The sequence below is a fragment of the Giraffa tippelskirchi genome, chromosome 13 (genome assembly GCF_054371585.1).
Source record: "Giraffa tippelskirchi isolate mGirTip1 chromosome 13, T2T-mGirTip1v1.2.pri, whole genome shotgun sequence".
In the NCBI taxonomy this organism is placed as follows: domain Eukaryota; kingdom Metazoa; phylum Chordata; class Mammalia; order Artiodactyla; family Giraffidae; genus Giraffa; species Giraffa tippelskirchi.
In genome coordinates this window covers 472,656-495,421 of record NC_137287.1, presented here as the reverse complement: position 1 = coordinate 495,421, position 22,766 = coordinate 472,656, and the positions used below count along the sequence as shown (strand labels likewise).

General features: G+C 50.8%; 2 protein-coding genes across 51 annotated transcripts in view; one reads left to right on the top strand and one right to left on the bottom strand.

Moving 5' to 3' along the window:
• SUN1 (Sad1 and UNC84 domain containing 1) overlaps positions 1–20,752 on the bottom strand; it is a 42,449-nt gene extending 21,697 nt beyond the window's left edge. For 12 of the 50 annotated variants that reach the window (XM_081552380.1, XM_081552381.1, XM_081552382.1 and 9 more), the window contains exons 1-7: positions 20,720–20,752; positions 11,758–11,902; positions 7,511–7,608; positions 3,935–4,084; positions 2,303–2,487; positions 1,190–1,216; positions 897–1,082 (exon numbers count right to left, since the gene is read on the bottom strand). In XM_081552380.1, coding sequence (XP_081408506.1) covers positions 897–1,082; positions 1,190–1,216; positions 2,303–2,487; positions 3,935–4,084; positions 7,511–7,587 — 625 coding nt within the window. In that variant the 5' untranslated portion in view covers positions 7,588–7,608; positions 11,758–11,902; positions 20,720–20,752. Of the gene's footprint in view, positions 1–896; positions 1,110–1,189; positions 1,217–2,302; positions 2,488–3,934; positions 4,085–7,510; positions 7,609–11,757; positions 11,903–16,711; positions 16,842–20,074; positions 20,277–20,719 lie in introns of those variants that run through there. The other 38 variants (XM_081552383.1, XM_081552385.1, XM_081552405.1 and 35 more) reach the window with 7 other exon arrangements.
• LOC145532244 (uncharacterized) lies at positions 8,743–22,312 on the top strand. Its single transcript, XM_081556831.1, has 6 exons — positions 8,743–8,877; positions 9,013–9,105; positions 9,445–9,521; positions 12,689–12,842; positions 20,242–21,440; positions 22,136–22,312. Exons 1-5 carry the CDS (start codon positions 8,743–8,745, stop codon positions 21,334–21,336), a joined length of 1,554 nt encoding a protein of 517 aa, XP_081412957.1. The 3' UTR covers positions 21,337–21,440; positions 22,136–22,312.
• Positions 22,313–22,766: the final 454 nt, after the last annotated feature.

The window sequence follows — 22,766 nt, the reverse complement described above, 5'->3', positions numbered from 1 at the left end:
TGGGCGCCCTCGTGCACGGGGCGGACACCACCCCACCCCCCGCACTGTCCCCTCCCGACCCAGTCCACCTGCACGGCGGGTCCCCCAGCCCTGCCCAGCAGACCAGCGCTCAGATCACACAGACGCCGGACCAAGCGCTTGGAAACAAGGCAATGCATGTTTCAAGTCAAGCGCTCCCCGCCTCCCCACACCTTAAGGCAAACAGCAATCACAGCGGCCCTGAAGCCCCAAGCCTGGAGGGGTACCTCGGCCACGCGGCGGCCCCCGGAGGAGCCTCTGTAGCTGCGTTCTCCATGGGGACCCGGCAGAGGGTGACTCTCTCTGGCTGGGTACTGATCAGAACCGATCAAGCAGGCACATGGGGGCCCAAGGGCCTCCCCCTGCCCGTCAGCGGTTGCCCCACGAGACCCTCTGCGTGCCTGCCGCCTCCCAGAAAAGCTGGCGTGCCATGAGTCACCTAGAACGCTCGTGCTCTGGGGGGCTGTCCCCGCGGTCAGGACGGTGACCCACAGAGATCAGAGAGACGGCCCGCGGCCCACCGCCTCCCGGGGCACCCGGAGCCTGTGGCCCTTAGGAAGGAAGAGTGTGTCTGCAGGGACTGCACAGCCCTGTGGGTCCATTCGGAGCAGGGTTTCTCCTGCTTACTCTGAAGTTCAAACGTACAGACACTCAAGCCCTCCGAGGTATGAGACCCACCACACCAATCGCAGGCGGGGAGAGGAGGAGGAGAACAGAGCTCGCTCTGGTGCGTCTCATAAAAGATAGCTTGGAGTTCCAGCCTACGGTGGAACAGCGCAGACCATGAGGCCTGTAAGACAAGGCTGACAGAACGAAAACGAAATAGCTGGTATTTGGACACAAACTCTTTTCCTCACTTTTAAAAGAGCAAGACTTACATTTCTGACTCCTGTCCCTGGAGTAGATCCTGGAGGCCGGGCTGCGGGCTGCAGAGCAGGCGGTGAGCGCGCTCCTGCGCCGGGAGAGGAGGCTGCAGTCACTGCAGGTGTAGCCGTTGCTCCCGGCCGCCTCTGCGGCCCCCGCGGCCACCTCGCCGTTTCCCTGAATGGCAGCTTTATTCCCACCTGGAGTTTGCAAAAAAGAGATGGAACCTGCTTGTTACAATCTGAAGATACCTAACTAAAACCTCCATCTTGAGAAATGTGGGGGAGAAAAGCATGAAAATAATTACCTTTAAGATCTCCATCATCGTCAAGACCTAAAAAACACACATTGTTTTTGCTGTTGAGCTAAAATTATCAAAACAGGACAAAATGCACACAAGCAAAAGTAAAGGTTACAATGGTTCATAAATGAGCACTATGGCCCTGGTCAAGACTGACTTCCTATAAGGCCTACAATTAACAGGGATTCCTCTAGGTACCTGCGGACGCCTGCTTTCCACTCCAGGAGAAAGCGCATCTCTGGGGAATGCCTACACACACTCTTCGTCTCACATGCTCACACATCCCTCCCTCGTCTTACACACACTCACATCCCCCTGCACACACACACCACCCTCTCATCTCACATACACACCTCCATCTTACACACACTCACAAACCCGTCTCACATGCTCACACACCCTCCATCTCATACACTCACGCACACCCCATATCACACATGCTCACAACCCCCATCTCACAGCCACACACCATCTCACACGCTCAGCCACCCCTGTGAGCGGAGGAGCAGGCAGGAACTCGCCCCTCTGCTGCCCAGGCACCACTCTGCTGGTGAGCAAGACAAAACCAACATGAGCCAGGCCTCCCCAGACCAGCACACGGTATTTCTGGAGCCAGGCTGATCTCCCATCTCCTGAGGAGGGGCACCCCGAACGTCAAGGGGACACAGCAGCTCTCAGTCTGTCAAAGCCGTGGCCCCTGCGGCCCCTGTGTCCTCTGCAGTGAGGACAGGGCATGCTGCTACTGCTCAGGGGATCAGGTCACAGCCACACCGTCTCTGGAGTCCATCTGTCTTCACAGACGCTTTCCGATGAGTCAGAAATCTCAGCCCAGAGCCGGAAACCACGCTGCTGACTTTACCAGTGACTGTTTCGTCAACACTGCACAGGAGTCCCGCATCGGGTGGTCATTAGCCTGGCCCGAGCCCTCCACGCCACTTTCCGCAGCAGGACACACGCTTGGCCACGGGAGGTGGTTTCCGGGCGTTTCCGATCTGATTCAGAGGAGGGCCTCAAACGTTCGCTGGGCTCCCCTCCCCGCCAGGAAGGGGCAAAGTGACACACCGGCCATAACACCCCTTCTTCTCAGGACAACCGGAGAAATTACCAGAGACAACTCACCCCAGAAGTGGTCCACTTTGGTCTGCTCACGGATCAGAGACTCATCCAGCACAGGAGGCCGCAGACAGGCCGCGGCCTGCATGGTGCCCAAGCCGCTATGGCTGACAGCTGAGGACAGGACCTTCCTTGAGCCGTGGTGGATACTAAATGCCGACTTGTGGGCGCTGCTGCGCTGTTTGACTAGTCTAAAAAGGAAACAGTGAGGAACAAGTCTACAAACTCTGTCTAGTCAATAAAATGATGACGTTTTACCAACACAAAATCTTTGCCTGACAATGAATAGTGTTGTTAAATTAACATTCTTTTACATCCTTCCTGCTGTAATGAGACACCTATTAATCTAAAAAAGGAACTGCTAAGCTAGGCTCCAAGAACTCCTTTGAAAATTGTATGCACAGGTAGTTTTCAGATTACTTGGGGGCCCATGACCCCTGATAGCTCAGTTGGTAAAGAATCCTCCTGCAACGCAGGAGACCCCAGTTTGATTCCTGGGTCTGCAAGATCCCTTGGAGGAGAGAAGGCTACCCACTCCAGTATTCTGGCCTGGAGAATTCCATGGACTCTATAGTCCATAGAGTCACAAGGAGTCAGACATGACTGGGCGACTTTCACTCTGTGACCCCAAAGGGGTTCAAACTTAAATAACAAGTCACAGCACCACAGGCACATCCCACAGTTTCTCAGTAGGAGTAAAGGCGGAGTCGCGTCCAGTACAGCGAGGAGAGGCTGTCACCAAATCCTTTCTGCACTGGACCCACCGCGACGATGGACACGAAGCCCATGAAGACGAGCTCCCTCCCCTCCTCCCCAGAGACGGAGCAGAGACAGGAAGGCCCCATGAGTACACACACCAGGAAACCTGGTCCTGGAGTCACCGGGGGACCGAGAAGCAGCCTGTGAGAGCCAGGGTACCCACAGCCACCCCAGTGTGAGCCCTCGAACCGGGATGTCCAAGACCATCCTGCAAACGAGCCCCACGCGGCCGCGGGGTGCACGCTGTGTTCTGTGGACAGGGAGGTGGTGCCACGGACGCCTGTGCCCAGCCTTGCTGTCAGGCCAGAGGCCTGTCCTCTCAACAGTCACCGTCTCCACTCCCGAGAGACAACTCCGCAGGCTGGAGACTCATCGTTCTTACACGAGCAACGCTCAAGGAGAGTGGTGCTTGCTTTCTTCATCTCTAAACGGCACAGAGATCCTGCACACTCCTTCTTGGGCACAGTAAGTGACGGGCACGTGGAGAATCCCGAAATCAAGTCAACAAGACAACCATAAACACAGGTAAACATCTAAACCTACGCATGTGCCTGTCGGTCCACAGAGTTTACAAACAGACTTCAGGCACTGATGACACAGACGCTGCAGGGCCGTGTGACAGCGGGCAGGCCCCCTCTCTCCCCACTGGCAGCCCGCACACAGACGAGCTGGGAACACTGGCCCAAAAGCAGGGGTGTCCTCGCCCTCTCTAGACCAACGCCAGACAACCCGCACAGCCCAGCCCTGGCTTCAGCCTTGTCCACAGCCAAGCTACAACCATGTGTGCACCTGTGTGTGTACACACACATAACCGTAAACCGCCAACAGGGAGGGTCTACAGGCCGGAAAGCGCGCACGTCAGTTCCCCGTCTCGCTCACCTGGCCGCGCTGTCCCCAGCGGGGCCGTCCTCGGCACCGCGGGCTGTGGTGACCAGGCGCAGACTGCGGCGGGACATTCTCGGAGAATCAAATACAGGATCCAATTTGTGTTCAGTCTCGAAATCCAGAGCATCAGAAGAGTAACTTGAACTACAAGGAAAAAACCTTGTCAGAGATAAGCACCGATTACAGCACCACTTTTAAAACAAACTAACAAGGTGCAATCTAGCGTGAATTTTTAAAAACAGCCATTAGTATGTGAAGCCTTTCCTACAAAGCAAAAGCAAGCTGGGACCAACTCAGCCATGCCCTCCATGGGCTCTGACCGCAGCCCCTGCCTGGAGTTGAGGTCCAGGGCCTGCTCTGGGAAGCGTGAGAGACACGCTGACGTCAGCAGCGCCCGCCATGGGCCATGAGGTCAAGCCTGCCAGAGAACTACACCTTCAGTGGTAACAGCAGACCCTGCCTGATAACGCAGTTAAGGAGACAGGGAGCCCAGGAAGTCGCTAAATAATCAAACGGGAGGAAAGGAAAAGCCAGAGGCTGGGCCATCAGGGCTGCTTTGCATCTAACTCACCGATAAGTCCAGAGCCGAACGGTAAAAAGGAAAAACCACTTCCGTGTAATTACCTTAAACCAAAACACAGGTCCTTCTGCGCTGTCAGCAAGCTTTCCAGATCCAGAAACATGAGTGGAGAACCTGCTTGGTGCCTCGTGGGGGCGGGGGTCCTACAGACAGTCCAGCAGCTGGGCAGGACAGTGAGGACTCCACACCTCCAAGAGGTGAGCTCAAACCCCGGCAGGAAGGAGGAAGGTGAGGGAGAGGCCGCAGCTGCCACAGGGAGCAAAGCAGGGAGGAAGTAAATCGAAGCCCAAGGCACAAGGGTGGGGCTGCGTGAACTTGGGCCTGGCTGCAAACAAAGGCCTTATGGGAGCTAGCCGTCCCTGGAGGCCCTGGGCAGGCCCAGTGGTTTATCTGCAGGAGGTGGAGACTCTAGGGACATGTGGGGGCATGTCTACAAGGCAGCAGGAGAACAGGCCCCACTCAAGACAGCAGACCACTGGACTACTGAGTCTGGACATCCAGGGTAACTAGGAGCATCTGAGTAAAGTAAACGGGCTTTACATTTCTGCAATTTACATTATACAAGCGTTTTCAGGAGCATCCCTGCTGGCTCAGTGGTAAAGAATTTACCTGCCAATGCAGGAGACACGGCTGGATCCCTGATCCAGAAAGATCCCATATGCCACGGAGCAACTAAGCCCCTGCACCAAAACTATCGAGCCTGTGCTCTAGAGCCTGGGAGTCACAACTACTGAGCCCACGAGCTGCAACCCCTGAAGCCTGTGTGCTTGGAGCCCACGTTTCACAAGGAGAGAAGCCACCGTTTCTCTTTCACAAGGAGAGAAACGTGCACGGCACAACTGGAGAGCAGGCCCGGCCCCCGCAGCCGGAGAAAAGCCCGCGCGGCCACAGAGGCCCAGCCCAGCCAAGACCAAAGAGGCGTCGAGAGGACACTGTGCGTAGTCGCTCAGTCACGTCCCCATGGACTGATGCCCGCCAGGCTCCTCTGTCCATGGGATTTCCCAGGCAAGAATACTGGAGTAGGTTACCATTTCCTTCTCCAGGGAATCTTCCCAACCCAGGGATCGAACCCAAGATTCTCGCATTGCAGGCAAATTGTTTGCCATCTCAGCCACCAGGGAAACCCACTGGTGGGCTCTAGGTCTGACACTGAAAAATGTTAAATCAAACCAACAGACAATCAATACAAATAGCTTCAAGTTGCTATATCTATTTGTGGCATCACCTATAACTTAAGGAAAAGGTTCTCAGCTTTAGAGGCTGGAGTGGGGACAGGACACAGGCTGCACTAACCCACAGTGAACAGTGGGGATGCAAAGCTCAACATAATTTTAATACAAAATACTTATTACTTTTCTTCCAAAATTACTTTACATGATTTTCTTAAATGAAAACTGTAATGACTTCAAATCAGAGTTTACCATGTGGATGTGGACCAACACCCCTCCAGCAGCTTCCTCTTCCCAGGTGTGGGCCTCGAGCCCCGGGGCAGGCGGGCTTCCATGTGGGCTGGCTGAGGGCCAGAGGGTGCCTGCCGCCCACAGAGCTCTCAGCGCTGAGCCGAGCCTCACACGACCCCATGGACCAGTCCTCTCCCAGGCCCCCCTCCTGTGCCCTCCAGAGCTGCCAACGCCCCCCTTGCCCCTCCCTCGTCCCCTTCCTCCCGTCAACCACAAGGCCTCCCAACCCCACACCCGGCCCAGCACCGCCCCAGCCCGGCCCCCACGGAGTCTCGGGGGAATGTCCGCATCCTGAAGACCCGCACAAGCCTGGTTCCAGCCCTCTGGGTGGAAACCCTGTGCTGCCTCCCTCCCCGCAGCCCCACCTCCCGGCACACCTGGGCCCACCTGCCTTCCCCACTCCAGTTCTCACCCACCTCCGCATCCCTGGCTAGACTGACTTGACCGAAACAAACAGTACTGCTCTCCCAAGGGAGAGATCCAGATAGAGGGGTGTTTAAAAACCATATTTAAAATGAATCATAAAAACAGATACATAACTATAGAAACAAAATTAAATGGGTTATAAAACTAAAGATAAATTACCAAGAATTATTTTTATGCTCCACGAATACAGAATAAGGAAGAGCTTTACTTGAGTTGGCCCACTCATTTTGTTCTAAAATACTACGGACTTTCAATAAAAACAGTATGTGTTACTATGGAAAAGCATGACAAGACCTAAACTTGTGACTAAAACCTCAAATCATTTATCAGGTTTGACTAATGATGCTACGAAGTATGTTTCTTAAAACATCTTCCAACTTTCTCTAAGTTTCTATCACATTTCTAGCAGATAAGCCACTGATAAAACTGATGCTAGCATCCTCCTGGTGTGCTCTGAACATCCTGCCAGGATGCAAAGGCTTTTCTATCTGCCAATCAAATCCTCACCGACCTAGGAACATTTTCCCTTTGCCACTGGCCCATAACTTTACCATACTTAAGTTTCATCGCCACCATCCTTCCTACTTGGTACACTAGAAAGGCAAAGAGCAAGTCAACACCTCCTGAGACTCAGACTTCCAGTCACAGCACGAAATCACAATACAAGTAAAAACAGGAGAGCCAGCACGGCATCCGCCAGAAGCCGCGCTCCAGAAACCGAGGCTTCACCAAGACTCTGCTCAGGGTGCCTCCTCTCAAGGGCAAATCACTTTCCAGGTTACTTCTGTTAGCTTTAAACTGCTCAGCCATCAATATAAATCACAACCCCCAACATAACCACACAGATGTACTCGAGACCACAGCCACCTGGGTGGAGGCTAAAACAGTCAGTCATCTGCAGTGACCAATCACTGAGTCATCAGAAACGTTTGGTTTTCAAAAAAACCCCTCATAATTTCCACGTCAGTTTAGCAGTTTTGTAAAACCAGAGCATAACATAAAGTTCGTAGACATTTTCACTTTCAACCCAAAGCAGCTGGGTGCCAGCACTAGAAACCCCCAATGACCCCACGGCATTCAAGAGCACGCAGATGTGCAGCTCACCTGAGTGCGTACGTGTAGCCAGTGTTCTCGGGCACACACTGGGGAGGACTGTACGTGTGGAGCCGAGAAAAGTCCATGTTCGCGGCCTCAAAGCAATACTGCAGAGAGTGGAGAGCAAGGCAGGCTGTTAGAGGCTGCGGCACTCGGAGGGGCCCTGTGCAGACGGACTCAGAGCGGCCGCCAACACTCGGACCAGACAGGGCCAGTCAAGCAGGGTTGCTTTTTTCCTTTCAAGCAAAGGAGACAAGTTTTCTCATGGCTCCAAGTCCAGAGTGCAGTTAGCTGTCAGACTGAGTTCCCTAAAATGATAAATCTACAAAAGCAAAGGGGGAAATCCTAGACCGACTGACTGAGACCGATGAAAACAGAAAGTGGCTCAGCACCCTCTTCGGAGCGTAGTGTTTAAATTCCTGAAGGTGTCAAAACGTTCTCATGCCTTGGGAACAAATTTTCATTGTTATTAAGTAAAACAGCACTGACTCTTGCTCCATGGTCAAAATCACTGCCATGCTTTCCTTGAAAGTCAAGTGTTTAATTATATAAGCGCCTCAGAATCAGAAGCCTGCAGGCTGAAGAAGAGAGAAGCTACACGCTCTGGTTACACTTTTATTTTTCCCCAAAGGAAAACACAGATTATTTTTAAATTAAAAAGTTTTGAACACATTGTTTTCAAGGTTGTCATCTAGATTTCTTTGAAATGACTCAAATTTTCCTCTAGCTAAAAATACACACTTCAAAAAAAAAACACCACCACACCCTCATAGGAGTAACATAAATCTTAATCTGTTGTTTAAAAACCAAGGAAGAGAAACCTGGACAAAAAACAATCACGCATAAATGACTGATTTCTATAAACTAAGCCAAAAGTACTTAAATTCAACCCACACTCTTTGAAACAATCCAGGTTGACTTTTGAAAACTAAGTACCCACAGAAACAAACACCAGTGTTTACAGTTGACTGTCACCGCACCTCCTAACTTCGACACTGCCCCACTCCTACCGGGGACCTGGCTCATCGGCCCAGGCAGAACACGCGCCAGCCAAGTACAACTGACGCCATCAATAGACCCTTGGAGCTCCTGCTGCCAACAGCAGGAACCGACACGCAGCCCCTTACGAGCTCAGTACCTGCCCCCGGGCCTCCCTGCGTCCCCAGGTTCAAGCGCCCAGACTTTGAGGCGGGGACAGGCGCGCGGGTTCCGCAGCGGAGCCACACCCAGCAGAGGTAACAATGGCTGTGCGGAGCTCCGCTGAGCGGCAGCACCAGGCAGCCAGAGGAGCACCCACGCCGCAGCTGCGCCCATCGCTTCACTCCCAGAGCGACCTTTCACTTCGCTGCCTGCCACGCCCTCAGTACCATCCCCAGGTGAAAGCTGTTCTCACTGCTGCTTTTTTTAATGACGGTTTTATTTCATCATTTCCAATCCTGTGCCTTTTAAAAAATTATTTATTTATTTATGGTTGTGCTGGTCTTCGCTGCTGCAAGGCTTTTTTCCTCCAGTTGCAGCGAGCAAGGGCCACTCTCTTGCTGCAGTCGGCACAGGCGTCTCACCGCAGCGGCTTCTCTCGCTGCGTGTGGAGCGCAGGGTCTCAGGTGCCCAGGCCCAGCATGGACATGGCTGCTCCTTGGCGCCTGGATCAGGGGTCGAACCTGTTTCCTGCACTGGCAGGCGGATTCTCCACCACGGCGCCACCAGGGAAGCCCCGCTGCAGCTGATTTTGCCCAACGTCTCTACAACGCGTATTCAATACATCCTAGTGAACCCAGTACTTGGATCCATTCACACAAAGTCATTTGCAACGTTATAAACGACCGAGTGGCAGGTGGCCGAAAGCCAAGCAGCACTCACGTGCCATGACTATGACACACAGACATCAGCGTGCCCGGCCGAGAACAGGGCCCGACTCCAACGGGTCTGGGCTCTGACCCCAGCTCTGCCACAAGCTGACTGGCCACCTGCGCCGGCTCCTCACACTCAGGAAGCTTCGTGAGAGGCGGCAGCGCTCCAGGCAAGGCCGTGAAGGGCTGCAGGGAGGGCCAGCCCACGACTCAGCACAGAACAGCCTGGGTAGGAGGCCACTCAAAGAACTGACAGCCTTTTTACTTTATTCTATTTGCAATTTTTCTATAGTACTTTCTAATTTCATTTCATTGAAGTGTAGTTCATTCACAAGATTTCAGGTGTATAGCAAAGTAATTCAGTTACACACACAGATACACAAATGCACACAGTATTTTCATCCTTTTCCTTGATAGGTTATTACACGATACTGAATACAGTCCCCTTTGCTACACAATAGGTCCCTGTTGTGTGCCTAGTACAGCCTTTTTATTTCAAAAGTTACATTAATATGTCCTCACGTTTTCATCTATCTAAAAGAGAGATTAATTTCTAATGCATAATAGTGTCTTCAAAAGCTGTCAGAGGCAAAGGACCAGCTACAACCACATTACTCAGCCTGGTTCTTCCTATTGATGAGACAGATGAAGCTGAGCAACAACACCCTTGTCAGGCTTAACAGAGGCCTTCTGCCACAATTTAAAAAGAAATGTGACTTCTTGTCTCTGAAATAAAATTCTATCCAACAACCGAGTGCAGCTACTGGCCATCAGACCAGTTTCCTACCACCAGCAGGACAGGGTTACCGCAGAGTGACCGAGTAAACGTCCTACAGACAACACAGATGCAAGCTAGGTGGCAGGCAAGTGAAAGGCTTTTGGCTCAATGTTTTATGAGGGGAGCTTCAAACGTAATAAAACGTCTGAGGACAAGACCATGGAGAGAGCACTGCTGTGGACGCACACAACTCTAGGAAGACCAGCTGCGGCCTGGAGGAAAGGCAGACGAGAAAGGGTGGAGGGAGGTCTTGGCCCATGCCGGTCGGAGCTCAGCGGCCACAAGGGTGGAAGGAATGGGAGCCTGTGGTCAGCGCTCTCACTTTTCCCTACTCATCCTGACTTCAGTCCTGTAACCACACAGATCCTGTGTTCAGTACACACGTGGAATATCGTAAGCAGAATCCAGCCCTGTCTAATCAGTCCTGCAGCCCAGGTAAATGCCTCCCTGGCCTTGACTTCCTCCAGCGCCCAGAAAACCACCTCTCCACGCAGATCCTCCCAAAGCAGCAGGTGGGTACAGAGGCCACATCAAGCCTGACTCAGAAATGAGCGGAAGGGGTGAGGCGCGCTCCCCTGCGCTCAGCGCGGACGCGTCACGGGGCACAGACGCTGCCGCTCCTCTCCACACCCAGCTTCTCCTCCGTCAGCCCTGCTGCCTCACTCTTCCTCCCTGGACACATCATGATGTGGGTTCACAACACTTTAATCTCTAGTTCCTTTCATGAAACATGAACGTTAGATAAAATTATAGAATAAAATAAAGCAAAAGAGAATTAAATGATGCATGTAAAGCGATGCCTGACACATGGCAAATACTCAACAATTAAGCTTTAATTTTGTGGAATACAGTTAGAGTCTGCTTTAATTGTTTTTTAAAGAAGGGTTTTTTCCTTTGTCTTCTGAGTTAACAATCCCTGAGATGGAAGAGTCACTCACCCTGGCCTAAGTGAAAGAGAAAGCCTGGCAGCAACTCAGATGGCCACACCCTGGAGCCCGCAGGCAGGAAGGCCACCCAGGCCTCAGCTCACCAGGACCCCCAGCAGCGGTCTCCCTGCTGCAGGTCTTGGCGTGTCCCCAGAGCTGCTCCCGGCTCCTCTTACACCATCACTACTTCAAGCCCGGGTGTAACCTTAGAGCCTTACCACTTGCAGCAGGGCCTGAAGGTGGCCTCAGCCTGTGACTTGAGGGAGATCAGATTTGCATTTATAATCTGAGCAGTTGTGAAAGAGCAAGTGAAATAATGAATTGAAAATGTTTTCATCGGCATCAGAAAATCCTGAAAAGAATTCGAAGTCAACATTTTGCAAATACGTGTGTTTATAAAGAGCTGTCCTGTGCAGGCTTCACTGTCCTCATTTCTCTCGTCTCTTTCAGGCCACACCCTTCTCCCAAAGGTGTCACCACCGGGTTGATCTCCTCATGGGCCACATGTCCTCTGAGCCTCTAAAGTGGACCTGGGGGGGGAGTGCCACACAGCGGAGCCGGGCTCACACCAGGGCACCCTGCAGGCCCAGCAGGCTAGCATGGGGGGGCGGTGCTCCCTGGGCAAGAGCGCCCTTGAACAGCGTTCAGAGCTGCCAGTCCCGAGTGGAGGTGGTGGGGGCGGCGGGGGGGTGCAGCGCTCACCTCGGCAGACGTGGCCGGGAGTAGGGACGGAAGCTCCGGCGTCACCCGGTGTCACCCTCTGCTCGTGTCCCGGTGGCCACGCACACAGGCCAGCAAGCACCGGCGGGAGAAGGTCCTGTCTAGGCTGCAGACGCTGGTCTCAAACCTAGGAAATTAAACAAGTGTCTTTACCAACAGGCAGATCCTAGCGGGGCTTTAAAGTGTGAGTTAAGATGCCTCATCGGTGACACTTGGCTTTTCCTTTAACGCTCTCCCCTTGCCCAGGGCACACTGTCTGTATGTAATATTTACACCATGTGGGAGAAGTGAAATATCAAGTTCAGTTTTTGTTCTTGAATGCTTGGTCAAAAGTGGATTTTAGTTCCACCATGACATATAATTTGAATCTCTACTATTTAGAATATTTGTACTCATCTAGTAACAATCTAGAAAACATGCCTGAAAAATATTAAAAATTACAAGTCACAGAGTTGTAAATAGAGACTGAAGCAAACGGCAATACCAAAGAAAGACAACAAAACTGTTAACAGCCCTAAAATAAATTAGCACAAAATATTTTCTTAGGAAATGCTATCAGTTCTTCAATACAACTAGAAAGAAATCAAACTTTAAAAATCATCTGCAGTATTTCTTCTTATTTTTATAAACCACAAGCATCATCATCTAGTAGATAATTCTTTTTTATTAAACCATGTATAAGGCTATCAGAATTCGCTCCAAAGGCACTGTGTTTATAAAGACAAGCAAGTCACAAATCAAGGTTTCTATGAACTGATGGGGTTGCTGACCAAGTGGGCTGAGCCCAGAAGTGAGCCTGACGGACACAGGCCAACACGGCTTCCCCGCACAAATCCTCGGGAGCAACACGACCGCCCCGTCAGGCCCCACCGGCGCCCCCCCCCCCACCGTGAGCACCACACCTCGCCCTCAGGAAGCACAGCCGCTCACGGGACGGCACCGGACCGCACGCTCCCCTCTCCGGCGCAGCGCCCCCCAGCCCTCGCACCCCACACGAGGCCCAGCCTCACCCCCGCCGGCCCCTCACCGCCCAGGGCTCGGCTGCCAACGTGCACCTGTGTGATCCGGTATCTCTTTATCACGTGCCTTGTAGAAAAGAATTTTAAAACTAAAATTCAGAGGTGCCCTTTAAAAATTAGTACTATAGTGATTTTTAAAAAATCGTACTGTATCTTACTGGTGATTTTGGCCTCACCGCAGGACATGCGGTTAGTTCCCTGACCAGGGACTGAACTCGCGCCCCCTACGGTGGAAGCGCAGAGTCTTAACCACTGGACTGCCTGGGAAGCCCTGAGTACTCTACCTGAACATAATCACTTCGCTCAGACTTAATCCTGTTAAAACTACATAACACAGAGACTAAAAAGTTATATTTGCCTACAGATTAGAAATAAACATAAACTGGCTTAGAAATGATTGTTTTCCAAAGCTCATGTTCAATGTAATTACTTCCACAACATAATAAACAGGAATTGGCATTACTTACAGGAAGCAAAACATTGCTAGTTTATGGAAAACTATGATTTATACTAGAGTACTTAAAAAATGACCTCGTTATTTAAAACGGTGAATCAGAAACATGAGTATAACCTAAAAATATCTGGAAGATCTTTACAGAATATTGTATGTTTTATACATATACTTGAATATATTTTTAAAACTTCAAGAAAAATACTACACTAAATTCAATTGTAAATTACAGAGAACGAGACTACCCTGTCTGAGACTGCTCAACATTTTTTTTTAAAAAAAGTAGGTTTGTTAAATGGGAAAAGAATTTGAAGAAAAATAGCTACATAGATGTGTATAACTGAATCACTCTGTTGTACACCTGAAACACAAAATAAAAAGTTTTTAAAAAATAAGGAGTAGGTTTTGCTCTCATAACTTAAACAATTAACCCAGTAACTATTATTTTCAAAAAGAAAAGAAGGTTGGTCTTCATCTGTGAAGCGGTGTGAGGCGACCAGACCTGGGGTTCTCGCTCGGCGGCAGGAGCCTGACCCCAGCGCGGCAGCAGGACTCGGCCAGTTACCACCCCCCACCTGCCAGGTGCCACCCGTCGAGGGTGAGAACACCCAACAGGAGTCAGATACTATCAACAGCAACTCTGTACTGACAGCTTCCAGCCAAGATCTGAGGTTTCTTTTTTCAGAAATGATAAAATAGGAAGAGGCAGGCTAGAGAGCTTTGTTTACGTAACAGCGGAGTTTTCGGGGAAATAACTCCTTCTATGTGAAGGTGCATTATCACCTGCTTACATCTCCCAATGACACACTCTCCAGATGGTTTTAATAAAACCTGTGTTTCCTCTCACAGGGAGATCTGCCTCAGTGTTTCAGCAAAGGCAACTTATTACTTTCTGCCCATTACTATAAAGGGTTTTTCTTCTTAGAAGACAGAAAACATGACCCCACAGTTCTCAGACCCAGAGTGCACTCACTGAGTTTCCTTCCAGCAGTGCAGTCAGAAGAGCTGTGCCTGGCACCTCCCCTGCAAAGAGTTCGGGACAGCGAGTGACGGAGGGCCTTCCGGGGCAACACCGGGCGGTGGTCCGGGGCCCCCACACTCCCCAGGGCTCCTCGGGACACTAGAGGCCACTCTAGCAGGCGAGAGCCCTCCGTCTCACCCCGCGGGAGGCTCGCCTCTTTCTCACCGTTGCACAGGGCACCACTCGCAGTTAGGTCACACAGGCCTGGGCTGGCCCCCGTCTGTTGCTGAATAAACGTGTGCGACCTGCTGCAGGGTCAGCCCTGCCCTGCGCTCAGCCCTCCTCTGGAAGGCCTTCCTAACCCAGAGCCCGGGAACAGGCGTCATGGATTCTGCTGCGCACGCAGATCTGACCTCCGCACTCCCCGCCATTTTTAACTCATCTGATCCATCTGCTGCTCCTTCGTACACCTGAGGCAGGCACCTAATTCTACCTCCTGTGCAGCATTTCTGCACGTCACCCACTGAATTAAAGGGGAGCAGCCACCCCCGCCCCTCAGATCAGCGGCGCCCTCCCTTGGGCCACTCCCCCGCCCCCCCGACCATCTCTCGCTGGGTTCCTAGGAGCGAGCACCCCTAATTTCCCCCTATCCAGTCTTGCTTCCTCAAGCCAGGAAACTGCCAGAATGGTCCATCTAAAAAGATTCAGCCATCTCCCTCCCTTCAGATCCCATGGCTTCCCAGCACCTACGAATGAGACCCCTGTCCAGCGCCCCGTCTCCCACCACCCACATCGCAGCTTCACCGAGAGCCTGGGCCCAGATGGCCCTCCCCCTCTGCTCCGTGCACGTGCAGCTCCGGTGCCCTTCTCTCATCTGGGATGCCCTCCTGATCCTGATTCCCACTGCCTTGGTCTCCTTCCACCCCAACTGCTCCCAGGGAACTTCTATGCACCCTCAGGCTACAGCTGAAAGACCACCTCCAGGAAGCATCCAACTTATGTGCCAATTTTAGAGCTCCCTGGTGTTTAACCACGTAACAGAAATGTGGTATCTGTTGATTAATGAGTCTTCCTCTCCAACTAGACTGCGAACTCTCTGAGGGCAGGATCTAACCCTGACTTGTAGAACCAATGAATATCACACAGATAGGTGTCTAGAGAAGTGGGCGAAGTCGTCACTATCACATTGCTTTGCCTTTAACCCGAAAATACTCGTGGTTCCCCTCATCCCTCTCTCTGCCCCACGCCGTGCTGGATGAACTCCTAAAGAGCAGGGAGGGCTCCACACATCCGGTCCCCGTGCTCCTTCCCCTAATTAACCTGAAGCGCTTCGTGTGTTTCCTCATCTGATCAGAACTGTGGCATCTGCTGCACCGGGAACAACCAGAAACAATCATTACAGGATTTTACTTCCACTATAAATGTAAACACTTAATCCACGCCATTTCGAGATCACCCTTTTTAATGCTCTGTCCTCCTGCATGTGAACTGCTGGGCTAAAAGTGAGTGCTCACCAGCACTAAAAGGGTATGTAGCATCAACAGCAAGAAACCTTTAAATGGATGTTTTCCATATTTTAGATAAGGGTCCCATCTTCCAATAATACTAAAGATCAAACAAAGAAAATAGAATGACCAAGAGCAAAGCAACTGGGCAAAGCACTCTTTTGTTTTGAAGCCGTGTGTGCCCTGGGGAACCCCTCATGCCACCCGGGGAACCACTGATCTACGCTTAATTACTCTCACACCACCCAAGTCTTGCCCCTGCAGCTTTAGTCTGCACAAATATCTAAAACCATCTGTCACATGGTTCTTACTCCCTAAACTAAAATTCAGTCAATAACGGTTCACTGAGTGCCCCTATGCCACTAAATGAAAAACAAAGCACTCAACTAACAAGCAGGATTACAGATACAATTCAAACTGCAAAACTGACTAATGAGTCGCGCAGGTCACTTAACAAAGCAGTGAATTACAGCTCGGGTCATAGTGGACAGCAGGTCAGAGACAGCAACACCGTGCTCTATACGGTTCTTTGTCCATCCTGCATTTATTTTGGCCCAGAGGAAGTCGGATTATAATGAACAGCAAGTTATAAACAGCAACACCGTGCTCTATACGGTTCTTTGTCCATCCTGCATTTATTTTGGCCCAGAGGAAGTGAAGTTTCAAATGGAACAGGTCTAGTCTCTTCTATCTGGACATCAAGTGGGCTAAACTGTTCAAAATAGCAACGAGTTCCAAATTTAGGAAGAAAGGGAGGAAGCAAATGCAGGTGTCTCAGTCAACAAGATAATACTGCAACCCTCCTGCAGGAACCACTGAGCCAAACTACCCTCCGAAATATTCACAGCAACATCACGTGTGCTTGACTGAAATTACTGTTTTGTTTCCACTGCCCTGCGAACCCCAATGTGGGTGCTCCAATTTCAGATGTGTTCAGGACCACTTGGCTTGAGTCGACAGTGGGCCCCGTGAAACACCCTGCGGCTCTCTGGGTTCTCACCTCTCCTTGAAATACAGACGGACGGCAGGTGCTGCAGTGCTGAAGCTGCCTTCATCCTGTCACCACTGCTACCAAAAGCACCTGGCATTTATTGAACAGGAGAAAAAAACAATAGCAAGAAACCTGGAAACTAGAAAACAGATGGATGAGTGAAAACTGATGTAGGCCAGAAAAAGCGGAGTCACCAGCTCGCAATGAGGAACCCTGAGAAATAACCCAGTTCTCACCATGGAACCCCCAGAGTCTGAAGATAGTGACACCTGTAAACACTGGGAAGTAAGGACACAGCGGAATCAAAATACAGGACGAATCACACAATGAAAGTCTGTTTAAGAAGCAATTAGGCAAAACCACGTGATCATCTCAACTGGTGCAGGAAAAGCACCTGTCAAAATCCAACAGTTCTTCCTGACAAAAACATTGAACAAACTAGGAAAAGAGAACCTCCTCAATCTGACAAGAGGATTTACTACAACTCACAGCTAACACCACACTCTATGGTGAAAGGCTGAAAACTTTCCCCTGAAATCAGAAACAAAACAAGGACATCATTTTTACCACTGCTATTCAAGATTGTACTGGATCTAGCCAGAGCAGTTAGGCAAGAAAAAAAAAAATAGATGGCATCCAAATTAGAAAGCAAAAACTAACATTGCCTCTATTCACAGATGGCATTATAAAAAATCTTAAAGAATTCAAAAAAACACTATTAAACCTAGTAAACTGAGCGAAGTTAAAGTTGCACGATACAAGATCAAGACACAAAAACAAGTTATATTTCTACTTACTAGCAGTAAACAATCTAAAAATGAAATTAAGAAAACAACTGCTCTTAAAGTAGCAACAAAAAGAATAACAAACTTAGCCAGAGGTTGTGAGTTTGTTCCTCACCTGGAGCACCAAAAGAAGAAAGAATAACAAACTTAGTTGAATAAGTTTAAGAAAGCATAAGACTGGTGCACTGAAAATGATAAAATATTGCTGTAAGAAATTAAAGACATAAATGAACAGAAAGAGAGACCCGTTCATATGCCAGAAGACAATGTTGTGAACCAAACAATACTCCCCTAAGCAAGCACAGATTCAATGTACTCTCAAAATCGCTAAGGCCTTTTTTTGCAAACATGGTAAAGCTTTTATTTCAATTCATATGAATTGCAATGAATCCCAAACAGCCAAAAACAATGTCAAAAAAGAACAAATTTGGAGGACTCACACTTTCCAATCTCAAAACTTACTTCAAAACAGTGTGTTCCTGTCATAACGACTGATATATAAACTAACAGGACAGAATTAACAGTCCAGAAATAAACTCATACATTTATGGTCAACTGATGTTCTACAAGGGTGCCAAAACTAGTCAACAGGGAAAGAAGAGTCTCCTCAACAAGTCGTGCTGGGACATCTGGACATCTACAAGCAAAGCTGGACCCTTACCTCACCCCATATACAAAAACTGACTCAAAATGAATTAAAGGCCCACATTTAATATAAAACTCTTAAATTAAAAACATAGAGATTTACCTCCACGACCTTGGATTTGTCAACAGTCTCTTAGATACAACACCAAAAGCATGAGCAACAAAAGAGAAAATAAATGTGGCTTCATCAAAATTACAATTTTTGTGCATCAAAGGACACTATCAACAGAGTGAAGAGACAACCCAAAGAATGGAAGAAAGTATACACAAATCATGTATCTGGAAGGGTCTAATGTTCAGGAGATGTAAAGGACTCTTACAACTCAACAAAAAGGCAAATAACCCAATTAGAAAATGGACAGAGGACTAGAATGGACATTTCCTGAAGGAAGATACATAAATGGCCAACAAATACATAAAAAGATGATCAACATCGTCAGTTACTTTGGAAATGCAAATCAAAATCAAACTGACATACCACCTCACAAGTACTAGGATGGCCATAATAAAACAATACAAAATGGAAAAAAAGTGTTGTAGAGAATGTAGAAAAACTGGAACCCTTGCACACTGTTGCTGGGAATGTAAAATGATGCAGCTACTGTGGAAAACAGTTTGGTGGTTCCTCTACAAATTAAATAGAGTTACCATGTGACCCAGCAATTCCACTTCCAGTTACTGATATATACCCCAAAAATGAAAACAGGTGCTCAAACAAAAACTTGTACACAAATGTTCATAGCAACATTACTCATAATGGACAAAAAGTGGAAACAACTCAAATGCTCACTAACAGATGAATGGATAAGCAAATTGATATATTTGTACAATGGAATATTATTCAGCTGCAAAGAGGAATCCAAGTTCTGACACACTCTACAACATGGATAAACCTTAAAAACATTCTGCTAAGTGAAAGAAGTCAACATAAAAGGTCGCATACTTTAATAATCCATTTGTATTCAAAAAAAAAATCCAGAACAGACACCTTCATAGAAACAGAAAAACCCTTAGCTGCTGCCAGAAGCCAGGAGCAGTGGATAATGGGGAGTGACTGCTCATGGGCACCCGGCTTCCATCCAGGTGATAAAAAAGTTCTACAACGGGACAGTGGTGATGGCTGCACAGCACTGAGAACAAACTTCATGCCAAGGCACTGTACAGGTTAAAACGTAGATTTTATGTCACTTATTCTTTACAACTTAAAAAAAAAAAGCAGCTACTCGGCATGGATCCCCTTCCTGCCTCCCCCTAGAAAAGACTGGGGCATAAGACCAAGAGCTCTCCAGACCAACAAGTAAGAGGGGAAGCCGAGTTCCAGAAGGCCTTCCTGAAGCCTGAAGGGGGGGATAAGAGAGCACTTCCTCGCTCATCTGTGAAGCCCACAGCCATAGTCTTCCACCCTCCTCTTAGAATGAGGCAGGAGATTGGGAAGCCCTTCTCTGGGCCTCTAGAAAGTCCAATCAAAGGACCCAAGGGCAGCGACCCTGAGTATGGCTCAAGGAAAGCCACCCCGTCCTCTCAGCCAACAGTGACAGGACCAGCGCAGGTGCACAGCACTCCCCAAGGGCCGGGCAGGGCCCCACTCTCAGAAACCCTGCTGTCTCAGGACAGGAGGACTCAAGCAAGCCGAAACTTAGGCCACGGACGGAGAATGAGACGCCAGGGCACTCAGAAATAACATGACACAAAATTTCAGAGGAAACAACAGTAACGACCGACAAACCTCTGGGAAATGTAAAATCTGATGGCCAAAACAAAAAGCTCAACAAATGAGTTAGGCAATAAGGAAATCTAGAAAGACATCGGTAGAAAACAGGAGAGATCAAGATGACAAATCAAGAGGTCCAATGCCCAAATACTGTAGCATTTCCAAACACACAGGAGAAAAAAAAAAAGAGAGAGAAGAAAACCATCAAAGCAAATAAATCGAGAAAATTACATTCTCCAGAACTTTCCAGTCACCCCGCGTTTCCAGACTTCAAGGAACTCTGAAGCGTCCGATGAAACGGACGAAAACACACCCGGACCGCTCACGTTTCGGAGCCGCGAGGGCGGGGCGAGGGAACGGGTCGGGCACGGAGGACCAGGCGCCGCGCCGGGCACCAGGCCCGGCCCGCCCGACGGCGGCCCCCGCCTGCAGCGGCGGGCACGCGCGACCCCGGGCCGGAGCGGCGAGCCGGCGCGCGAGCCGGAGGCGGGCGGGGGGCGGGGGGCGCGGGGCGCGGCGCGGCGGCGGCGGCGGCGGCCCTCCGAGGGGGCGCCGAGGGCGGGAGGGGACGCGGGGCGCGGAATAAGCGCCGGGTGAGGCGCGGGGCGCCCGGGGCGGCAGAAGGGACGCGGCCGAGGAGGAGCGGCCTGAGGCGGGGGCCGACGAGGGTCCGGCGGTGCCGCGCACAGCCCGCGGGCGAGGACGACCGCCAGAGGAGGGCGCGCGGGGGCCGCGGGGCTGAGGAGAGGCCGCGGCCGTTGGCGGCCCCGCCGGGGCCCGCGGCCGCCCCTGCCCCCGCCGCCCGGAGGGGCGCCTGGGCCCCGGCCCCACTGCGCCCGGCCCTCCCGTCCCGAGCCGAGCCGAGCCGCAGCTCACCTGCCTCGCGCCGCGCTCGCCGCCGCGGCCGCCGCCTGAGGCCTTGTCTGCACCGCCCAGGCCCGGGAGACCGTGCCCCTGCCAGCCAATCGCGCGCCGCGCCGGGGAGCAACGCGGACGCCCACCAATCGCGGGCGCGCCTCTGGAAGCTCCTCGGCCAATGCAGAGGCGGCCTCCCGAGGGGCCCACCCAATCGACAACGGAGGCCGAGCCGCGGGGCGGGGAGGGGGGGGCGGGCCCCCAGGGCGGTGCGCGCGGGGACGGGGCGGGGCGAGAGGGTGCAGGGGCGGTGCGCAGGGTCTTCGTGCCGAGCCGGACCCCGGGCTCGGGAGGACGTCCGTCTCGGCTCCGAGCGGCCAGGCCGCCCTCCCTGCGCCCCCGGTCCCCGCGCCGCGTGGCTGTCCCCGGCCCCGACACCCGGCACCCGTGCGGCCTCCGAGCTCCGCCCGCGCCCCTCGGCGTCGCAGGTGCGCTCCTCCGAGGCGGGAGGTGGCGAGCCGGGCTCTCAGGCCGCTGCCCCGGGGCCTGCGGAGGACACGTGCGCCTTCCTAGCCTGCAGGCGTCTCCACCCACGGATAACGACAGGCCACTCTCCGGTGGGGTTTTGCGGAATTTGAACCCGACCTTTTATTATCTCTTTGAGTTTCAGAACCGATTTGCCAGGTAGATAAAGAAGCTATTATGACCCTACTTTACAAAAGAGGAAGCGCGGCTTCAGCAGGTTAGCGGGCAGGTGAGGGTGAGAAGACTTTGCCAAACTGCCCTCTCACGGAAAGACTTTCAGCGCGGCAAAGGAAAAACCAGTTGCAAGGGCTATGTTAATGAGAACGTATTTATTACAGTAATGGCAGTGGACTAATGCAGTGTTAGCTGGCTGTCCTTGTAGGGTTTATTAAGAGAAAGGATGGCCTTTTTTTTCTCTTATTTTGCTAACTCATCACAGAGATTGTGTCTTTCGGTGAGTTCGCAGGAAGCCACAACCCCGGTATAAATTTTACAGATGCCTTTTTATAAGCAGGTTAGGTGGTCAACAGGAGCAGTGCAGAGAGAGGAGAGAAGGTTGTGTTTTTTTGTTGTGTTTTTTTTTTGAGTGTTGCCTGGCAGAGCAGAACGGGAGGCGCTGTAAGGCAGGGGGAGGAGTGGATTGAGGAGAATAAATATCCGGATTAAGTCTAGGCCTACCAGTTGTCCACAGCAGCTACCCCACACGTGTATTTACTGATCACTGGAAACGTGGCTAGTTGGAATTGAGGTGAGCTGTGCATTGTATAAAACACACAGAATTTTGAAGACTAAGTATGAAAAAGAAGGTAAAATATCTCATATTTTGAAGTATTGCTTATTTGTTAAGTTGTAATATTTTGGATTTTGCTGTTGTTTAGTCGCTGTCGTGTCTGATTCTTTCTGACCCCACAGACTGTAGGCCACCAGGCTCCTCTGTCCATGAGATTCTCCAGGCAAGAGTACTGGAGTGGACTGCTATTTCCTTCTCCAGAGAATATTCCTGACACAGGGATCAACCCCTTGTCTCCAGAGCCACCAGGGAAACGCAACATTCTGGATATGTTGGTTAAATAAAACATCTGTTGTTCAGTCACTTAGTCGTGTCCAACTCTTTGGGACCCCACGGACTGTAGCACACCAGGCTTCCCTGTCCTTCATTATCTCCTGGAGTTTTCTCAAACTCATGTCCATTGAGTCAATGATACCATCCAACTATCTCATTCTGTCATAATATAAAATTAATTTTCATCTGTTTCTCTGAGTTTTTAGTGCAGCTTCTAGAAAATGTGAGGTTTCATAGGTGGCACATGCCTGGTGGCCCTAGTGGACAGCGGTGTAGACGTTGGGGGACACTTCTGGGTAAGGATTCCATTTCTGGATAAGGCAGGTCACAGAGTCCATCTTTTTCCTCCCGATAATTACAAAACGACAGAGGCCAATTTACAAGACGAAAAAATATTTCACCAGCAACAACAGACAGGGAAGGATGCAAACCCACATGCCATAAAGCCAAAGGAGGAGAAGTCCTGGTGGGGCCCTGTGG

Coding starts and splice junctions, on each gene's coding strand:
- LOC145532244 (XM_081556831.1), top strand. CDS start 8,743: ATGGCTGTGCGGAGCTCCGCTGAGCGGCAGCACCAGGCAGCCAGAGGA. Junction 9,522..12,688: donor GAGAGGCGGCAGCGCTCCAG/GCAAGGCCGTGA, acceptor CCTCGCCCTCAG/GAAGCACAGCCGCTCACGGG. Junction 12,843..20,241: donor ACGTGCACCTGTGTGATCCG/GTATCTCTTTAT, acceptor GCCGGGCACCAG/GCCCGGCCCGCCCGACGGCG.